We start from the raw sequence: 9668 nt of genomic DNA, 5'->3' as shown, positions 1-9668 counted from the left end.
ACACAAAAGAACACAAGGGAAGCTGCAAGACTCCATCAGACTAACACGTGGCAGTCCCTGTATAAACCGTACTTATCTGTATACCAGCATATGTATAGGTAATCTAAACACTTCCTTCTGACTCTACGCTACCCTGATTACTGAGTCTATATTAAGGAACGCAGTCACGAGGATAATATATGAGTGGATAGCTCAATATTTCAATCTCAGCTGGTGTAAACATAAGTACTTCTTGCCTCCGTGACACACTAAGCCACAAATAATGTACATTAAGCCACAAGACGAACCAGGAACCGCATTCATACCGCGTAATAACGGGAGTATGGCGTAACCGGAACCGGACAATGGTTGATTAATTGGTGGTGGTGGTGATGGTGGTGGTGGTGGTGGTAGTCGTGGTGGTGGTGGTGTGAAACATATGGAGAGTGCAAATGAATGAATAAATAAATAATGAGTAAATGAATAAATAATGTCTGTTGAAATTGTTAAAAAAAAAGATGATGTTAAAGAAAGTGACGAATATGAGAGGAAAATTAAGAAAAAAATTAAAATATTCGTAGGTTTTAGTAACAAATATTGTCTTTGGATATGAAAAGAGTCATAATCTCTCTCTCTCTCTCTCTCTCTCTCTCTCTCTCTCTCTCTCTCTCTCTCAACATACAAAACACACATAAAACACAATGGAGAAACGGCAACAACTGTGAACACAAAAGAAGGAACCAAACCCAAGCAAAACTCAGTAATTTTCCCGCTCCAGATAACACGAAATTCCCTCTCCTAATTCCTCCCTTTCATTCCCTTTTATCCACTGAGGCTGAGTATAGAGACCAGCAAAGCAATGAAACCCTTACGGATCCTTAACACAAGACCCAGGTTGCCTTGTTCCTCAGAGCAAGTGTAGGCAGTGACTTAAGGAAATTAGTCTAGGTATAAATATGTCTTAATTTGCAGGGTATTTAAGTTTATTTTTACTTAAGAAATATTTTAAGGGCTTTAGGTGGAAGGTAAGAATGTTTTAAGTCTTCACACGCAAGCCCAGGTGTTGTGAGGTGGTTAATTACATATCTGCAGGTAGGTAACGGCCAACAGGTGTGTGATTGGGTAAGGTGAGATGGCAGGTGTGTGGGTCCTTACTTCCCCCTCCTCCTCTCTACCCCTTCCTTCCCTTTCCTTCCTCTTCACCTCTTCCCCCTCTACGGGTTCTGTTTTGTGCGAGGTGGCAGAGATATATCACACACACACACACACACACACACACACACACACACACACACACACACACACACACACACACACACACACACACACACACACACACACACACAGCGAGAGAGAGAGAGAGAGAGAGAGAGAGAGAGAGAGAGAGAGAGAGAGAGAGAGAGAGAGAGAGAGAGAGAGAGAGAGAGAGAGAGAGAGAGAGAGAGAGACTAATTAAATTTTTATCTTCCCCTCATTCTTTCACAACCTCTGCTAACACACACACACATACACACACACACACACACACACACACACACACACAAAACTAACCTAACCTAACCACTCTAACCCTCCTCCTCCTCCTTCCTCCACTCCTACAGGCAAAATGAAGCAGACTATCACCTTCCTCGTGCTGTGTCTGGCCGTCGCTGCCTCCGCCCTTCAGAAACAGCCAGTTAACAGCGCCCTAAGTAACGAGAACCTGGTGGAGAAGGAGACAGGTGACCCTCGTGTCGGTTTCCTCTCTGTAGACGACGATGGAGCGACACTGACCTTCAATTCTACGTCACTTCAATACGCGGTCGTCATTGGGGTCGTACTTCTAATCCTCGGCCTGGTCGTGGTGCCTCTTCTTGGCTTCGACTTGGCTAAGCTCTTCTCCTCCCGTGACGACTATGATGCCTATGGTTACAGCTACGACCAGGATAACTACTCCTCCTACACTAGCTACGCCAAGAGGTGAGTCTGGGTGGTGGTGGAGTGGTGGGGTGCTGGAGGAGTGGAGTGCTGCAGGGGGGAAGTTGAGTGGCTGGATATATGGTGTTGTCTTAAGTAGGTTATATGAGGTATTGAAGTGATAGAATTTTTTTTTTCTTTATGTGTGTTATTTTGATGTGCTGAAAGACGGTTTTTCCTTTATTTTCTCTATTTCTTATCTACCCGTTACTTATTTTCCTTCGTTTGTCTGCAATATTGATATAACGACCAAAAAAAAACACATCTTCCTTTTGCACATTTAAGAAAATATATCAAATTATCTAAATCTCGTATGTCTATCATCTTACCTACTCTTCTTTTATCACTAATTTCGTTACTCATTCGTGTTTTCCCTTCCACAGGTCTCTCAACGTCCTGTCTCCGGTGCTGGAGGCTTTGGCTCAGGCCTATACGAAATATGAGTAAAGGCCTAAGCTGTGTGTAAGGCCTACTTCTTAAGATCTCTCCATTAACCCTTTTTACCTCTCATCATCCCTTCCCTTCATCCATTACGTCCTTTCGTTTGTTTTCTTATTTCATTCTTGTATCACCTTTCGTCTCTTTAAGGAACCATTGAGACTTTTTTTTTTATCTTATCTCTATTCTCTTCCTTTAATCTCTGTCATATTTCCTATCTTTCTTCTCACTCCGTCCTTTCTTTTCTCTTTTCATATTTTATTCCTTTGTTCTCTTTCACCTATTCAAGCACTCTTAAAATTTCCTTCTTATCTCTAGTTGTCCCTTTCTTCTTCTTTGTCATATTTCCTTCATTCTCTTTTCATATCAGTTCTTTATTTGTCTATCATATCTTGCTCTCTAATCTTTCTTCCCTTCCTCTCTTGCTCTCTGTCATATTTTCTTTCTTAATTCTCACTTTCGTATCAGTTCTTTTCATATCTTAATCATACCTTACTCCTTTCCTTCCTATCATCTTTCCCCTTTCTGCCAAATCGACTCACGAAACGACACGAGACTAGACACGAATACGAGACTCTATTCGACTGATTTAACTAACTGACTGACTAAAGACTAAAGGTGAGATAAATGAGTTAGTGATATGAGAAGCGAAGGATATGAAGTAGTCAGAGGAAGAGGAAGACGAAGAAAAGTTTGAGAATGTGATGTGAGAAAATATGAAGAAATTACACAAGAAGAAAAGTTTTAGTGACGTACAAAATAACTCTGCTTCATTCATTCCTTCGTTTTCTTTGACTCTCACCGCCATCTATTGGAGAAATTCACAAAGACTATTACGACGACAGACTCAACTAATATTGGACGCCTCATCAAAATGCTCTCCTATGACTGGTTCCTGTGCCACGCCTGACGACCAATGGCAGAAGAGGACGGTGATGATACTGAACTAACTGACCTACATCACAAAAAGCCTCGTCTGCTGCTGTTTGTTTGCTCATTTGTGTTCTTTTCTGTATGTATATTGATGAATTTATTGTGATTTATGCTGTTGTTGTTATTTATTTATTTATTTTTTCTTTTTTTTGTGGATCATTTTAGTTATGAAAGAGTCACTTGTTAATATCTATTTATACATTAGTAGTGACTAGTCTCTTTATACTTGTCTCGGTGAGAATAAAGTGATATCATGACCAGCTTCTTATGTTTACCTTCAATAATAATAAGAAGAACAAGAACAAGAAGAACAAGAAGAACAAGAAATGAATACAAAAAAGAAAACATTGGATAATCTTAGAGAGATCAAACATGATTTCTTCAATTCTCGAAAAAGATATGCATATACAGTCAAACGATAAAAGCCACCACAAATAAAACCACTGCAGTTAAGCAAACAACATTAATTTCAGTACTTAATTAGCGACAATATGCCTCAAATTCAAGAAAAGGTATTCAACAAACCACAAATACACCATTAAAGTACAACATACATCTTAATAAGGAAACACCAACCACTGAAATTAATAACTAACATAATAACATCAATAGCAATACTCACATAAGCTTGCGTGTTCCTCAACCATATTCCTTTCCAAAAACTTGCGGAAAATTCCATGAAGTGGCAACACTGGGCCCTACTTCTCTTGGCAGCCTCATATTTGCACACTGCACAATTACTATCGAACGTGGTCCCTGGGCTTGCTTTGTATGATCAGATAAAAAGGAGATTTGTTTATCACTGGCTGGTACTACTTCTCGTCGCCGCCGATCAACTGACGTGGGTTGCTTGTTTCTGTAATATCATTTTCCTATTAACATAAATGGTACAAAAACACAATGATACAACTAAATATATGTACACTAAAATTCACGCGTATATCTGTTAAAGTGACTGAGTACGACAAGATGGCGTCTGTACAAGGGAAACTGTGCAGACTGGGTAAGTCCACAAATAGTCGGTGCGTCACTCACCAAGATATCACCTCCCTAACCTCCCTGGACACCACCTGGCAGGCACTAACCTTGCACCAGCACATAGAGGCAGCCCTGGCCAGTATCACCGTCTAGTTCAGCCAAAATCCAGGATAAATAAGACAGCATGGCACGAGTGTCCTTGAAACACTGCCCCTCCTTTGAATGGCTACGTATCCTCGTGTTGCAGCGCGCTCTACACACCCGCCTATCTACAGTTCTTCCCTTTCCAGTAATATGTACCAACTAGTTTCATATTACACTATAGTAATATGAAGTAGTCGTATTAATAATAAGACAATAAGTAGCTCACTCTCATTTGCTAACACTATCGTTTGAAGTAAATCTATAAATGAACATAATTAATTAGTATAAATTGAATTACAGAAAAAATAGAAAGAAATGACGAATAATAATAATAATAATAATAATAATAACTGCAAAAACAACAACTACCACTACTCCTACTAACAAAAACAATAACAGTAATGAAATATCAGTAACATTCAAACAACAACTACAACAAAAACAACATCAAAGTTACCACAACGACACGGTCACTCACAACTGCCTTATGCCTTCAACTAAGTATAAAAAATTAATCTGTGTTTATTGAGAAGCCACACACCACTCCACCATTGTTTTCGTTATCATTATCGTGTCTCGATGGAGTAGAGAAAGAGCCGCGTCTTTTGTGGAATATTAAGTGTTGGTGATTTTTATGAGAGCGCCACAATATTATGAAGGGTATATTTAGTAATTTATTGCTATCATCGTTACTTCCAAACTCTCTCTCTCTCTCTCTCTCTCTGGTATATTTACAAGATTCTTGATATTCCATGAAAATTCCTTGGATTTTTCATTATCATTATATATCCATTTATTTATTTTTAAGTATATGTTATTGAGCTGACCACTGCTTGAATAGTTTACTACTTGTTTATCGAATGAGGTGCCCACTGGTTCAACTATCACTGGTTCAGCTATCACTAGTATATACGAAATCTTAATTCTATTGTCTACCATTATTTTAGTCCATTTTCTACGGAGAATGTTAAGTTGGATAAGCGAGACTTCTCTATTTTCTTACGTGTGTGTGTGTGTGTGTGTGTGTGTGTGTGTGTGTGTGTGTGTGTGTTTATTCATAATTCATGTGTATTTCTCCCTCAAATCGATAACTTTTCTTTATTTCTATCTTTTCCTTCATCTCTCCTCTTCATCATCTCTCCCTCTTTCCTCTCACTTCTCTCCCTGACCTATTTCTCCAGTCTTACATTCCTCTCCTCTTTTATCTTTTCCATGCTTCGTTCTCTTCCCCTTCCTCTCCTCTTTCATCCAGCACCTCCCTCGGAAAAGAGAGAGATAGGCAGAGAGAAAAGTAGAGTAGGGAAGGAAGAAAGAAAGGGAGGAAGGAGAGAAGAGGGATAGATAAGAAGAGGAAAATGATAGACAGGGAGAGGAAAGGAGTGAAGAAGGAAGGAGGTAAGGAAACAGAGGAGAGAGGAATGGAGAGGAGAGAATGAGAGAAAAAGAGAAGAGAGAATAAAGGAGAAGAAGAGAAAGAAAGAGAAAAGGACGAAACGGAGGAAAGAATGAAGGAAAGAGGAGAGAATGATAGAAAAAAGAAAGAGAAGGAAAAATAAAGGAAGGAATAAAGGGAAGAGGGGGAGAGAATGAAGGAAGGAGGAAGGGAAGGAAAGAATGAAGGAAGGAGAGAGAAGAGAAAATAAGAAGGAGGGAATGAAGAAAAGAAACGAGAGAGAATTAAGGATTATTTATTTGTTCGTTTACATTCATTTATCTGTTCATTTTACTCATTTAATTTGTTTATTTATTTAGTTTTGTAGGATCGAAAAGTCCTTTCTATTTCTTCAATGGACAAAGAAGGATCTACTTATGTCCTGAAGTCCTAGGGATCCTAAAATTAAGGTCAGGGTCAAGGGAAAGAATTCTGGGGGCCGTCCCTCTCTCTCTCTCTCTCTCTCTCTCTCTCTCTCTCTCTCTCTCGTTTTTTTTTTATTTTTCCTGTTTTTTTTTTTATTATGTTTATGTTGTTATTGGACTTCTTCTTCTTCTTCTTCTTCTTCTTCTTCTTCTTCTTCTTCTTCTTCTGCAGATAATAGTCCTTTTCATCGCAATAAAACAAAACAGAAACAAGATAACAAGAGATAAATACAAGGAAAGAGAGAGAGAGAGAGAGAGAGAGAGAGAGAGAGAGAGAGAGAGAGAGAGAGAGAGAGAGAGAGAGAGAGATAACACGAAAAACACAATAATAACTCAATCATAGAAATCTTGATTGAAAAAAAAAGACTAAAGGAAGAAAAAACACAATACCTATAATTTATATTTGTTAGATTTTTATCAGCTTATCTTCGTTATCTTCAAGTTCCTTCTTTCCCACCCTTGAATCCGCGCCCTTGACACCCCGCGGGGAAGTGAAGGGCAAGGAAGAGGTGGAGGAGGAGGAGGAGGAGGAGATGGTGGTAGTGGAGGAACAGGAGAAGAAGAGGACATGATATTATCGAAACACACCCCAGGTCATCCCTCCTCCTCCTCCTCCTCCTCCTCCTCCTCCTCCTCCTCCTCCTCCTTCCCCTCTTCCCCCATCTCCTCCTCTTCCTTCTCCTACCACCTTCTCCCAGCCTCAGGAAAGTGTGTGATTGTAAACACCTTAAAAAGACCCGGATGTTTCTTTCTAAGTCTTCGGACAGGGAGGAGATGGTAGACAGGGAGGAGATGATGGTGGTGGTGGTGGTGGTGGTGGTGGTGGTGGTGGTGTAAGATTTTCTCACGTATTTTAAAGTGTTGAAACTGTCGTCGTGTTTTTTTCAAAGGCCATGGCGGTAATTTGTTTGGGTCTTGTGTGTGTTCAAGTACATCTTTTTTTTTTTTGTCTCTCTCTCTCTCTCTTCTTTTGTCTTGTGTCACCATTGATTGCGTGGAATTGAGGAGTGTCGTGACTGTTCGCTTGTTGATGTTCCTCTTAGTGTCTGTCCTTCACGGTGTATCTGTAAGGACGAGAGGCCCCAGTGTGTGTGTGTGTGTGTGTGTGTGTGTGTGTGTGTGTGTGTGTGTGTTAACTCTCATTGCTCTTTTCTAACACATTCCATCCCTCTCTAATTTTCTGTCTTCTCTGTATTCCTACCTCCCTTCAATACATACCTCTCTCCTTTAATTAATACTCTCTGTCATTACTCTCTCATTCTCTCCTCCGCTAATTCCAAAAACAACGCACCCTGTTCTTCCTTTACTTTCTCCTCAAATTCCCTGCCTTGACATCCCCTCCCTGTCCTAAAAATCCTTGTATTCGCCCGTACCGGCTTGTCTTTACACTGTCCTAGTACTCCACATCGCGTAAAGGAAGCAAGTATCACAGTGACACACATCCAAAGCCTGCAGGTCCCTTTAAGTAGGTTGATTTGAGGGGAATCTTCACATTATTGAGGCTACCGTCCGCCCTTCTTCGACAATGCTTCCCGTTTTCTTCGTCTTCGTTTCCCGGCTGCAGTTTCCCGGCCGCGAAATGACTGGTGGATGTTTAATACGACGCTTATTGCCTCTTTCTTTACGGGTGAGGGGGAATTAAGGGCCACTAACCCCTGATAACTGGCACATTAAGCACAGTGAAGCGAAGATTTGCATATTTTCACCGTTGATATTGTTTTCCTGCCGAAGCTTCTTTTCTCTCACATAAAAAGCGCACAGGAGAACCTTATAAACACTGGTGATTCAGAGGAGTTCGTTTTCCTGGTGTGGTTTGGGTCCTGTCGCATCAGAACATCATTAATTATCGTAAAAGCTAAAATACAGGCTAATATTTGACGAAGCAGAGCGCACAGGGCCTGGAGAAGCAGCAGGGAAGGGTAAGAAAAGATCATAACTTACCATAAAGCTCAAATTTAGTTCAGATTTTAGTGGAACAGTAAAAGGAAACACACGGGAAGCGATGTAAAAGGTAAAATAAACATCCCATATTGTCGTAAAGTCTAAAATTCAGGTCAAGTTTTAGTGCGGGAACAGAAGGAGGCTCAAGCAAGGAATAGGGAAAGTTATGCGAATTATTGTAACTTGCCATAAGAACATAAAGGCCAAAGGGATCATTAGAGAAGGCATAAATCAACGTAATACATCATAAAACTCTACTTGGGGCAAGATTCTGAGTGCAGCACCAGAGGGAGGCACGAGGGAAGATATATAAGACGCGGCTACAGCTTCGTCAGGAGGAGAGTGCAGAAGTGAGGCGGCGCGAGGCATGCCGGGGACACAGAGGGCGCAGTGGGATACCGGGTACTGGTTCCAGGACGTGATGAATGAGCTCCTTCTTCCCCCGGAGGAGCATGGCTGGACTACCGCTGGTCTCATAATGTCCACTGTGATAATTTCCATGATCGTGTATGACTGTATTATGTTCATCATGGACCTGGCCTCTGTCAACTCAAACAACGAGGGAAGCGTCACTACCACCATCATGGGAGGCAGGAGGAGGCCCAGGCTGTCTTCCCCGCAGGACCTCCTCGGCTACAGGTAAGGGGCTCCATGTACTGTTGGAGACACGTTAACCTGGTATAAGAAATGCATGAAAAAAAAAAAAGGAGAACTATTTTGATAACATAGAAGTGTTAATCCTCAAGTGACATTAATAAATAGATAACACACACACACACACACACACACACACACACATACACACACACACACACACACACACAGACACAGTTTTGCGTTTTCATCACCGGATTAGAGGTTTTTCCGAATAGTACCTCTCGCCTCGTCAAATTTCAAGACATTTCTCTCTCTCTCTTACTTCTTAGGTAATTTTGGACTTGACTTGCCTGTGAACTTGTGTTTGGCATCTTGAGTGGTATTTTCTTTTTCCTCTCTTTCTACTGTCTTAAAAACACAATAAAAAATCCTAATAAAATCAATCAAATCTTGCTAAAAGTAGTTATATAGTTTGAGAATACAATCCATAAACTCTCTAACTCTCTCCTCATATATATGTATATTTTCAAGGTCAACTGAGGCGACCAGTCGGGTTCTTGCAGCCATCGAGGACGACAGGTACAGAGGCCGGCAGCTGCAGCGACTGGAGGGCAGCGGGAGGCTGGGCCTTTAAGCTGCTTCTGCCCACTCAAGCTTACTATAAAGAACACCAGCCTCAGTCTCAGTGTTTGTTTGTCAGAGACTGTGGTGATTTCTCCAAGGTATATTGTAGGGAACAACAGCCTTAAAATTAGTGAGTGTTTGGCAGAGAGACTGGTAACTCATGCAGATCTATAGGGAACAACAGCTTCAGTCTCAGTGTTTGGCATACTTCGTGGTAACTT

The 9668-nt window shown here is 40.9% G+C and overlaps 1 protein-coding gene across 1 annotated transcript in view; it reads left to right on the top strand.

Moving 5' to 3' along the window:
- Positions 1-3560, top strand: part of LOC135088979 (uncharacterized) — a 4200-nt gene extending 640 nt beyond the window's left edge. Inside the window, exons 2-3 of the mRNA XM_063984076.1 lie at positions 1581-1938; positions 2319-3560. Of these exons, the coding sequence (XP_063840146.1) occupies positions 1586-1938; positions 2319-2382 (417 nt within the window). The 5' untranslated portion in view covers positions 1581-1585 and the 3' untranslated portion in view covers positions 2383-3560. The remainder of the gene's footprint in view (positions 1-1580; positions 1939-2318) is intronic.
- The last annotated feature ends 6108 nt before the right edge of the window (positions 3561-9668 follow it).

This window comes from Scylla paramamosain, chromosome 32, assembly GCF_035594125.1.
Source record: "Scylla paramamosain isolate STU-SP2022 chromosome 32, ASM3559412v1, whole genome shotgun sequence".
NCBI classification, from domain to species: domain Eukaryota; kingdom Metazoa; phylum Arthropoda; class Malacostraca; order Decapoda; family Portunidae; genus Scylla; species Scylla paramamosain.
This window is presented reverse-complemented; position numbering and strand designations above follow the sequence as displayed.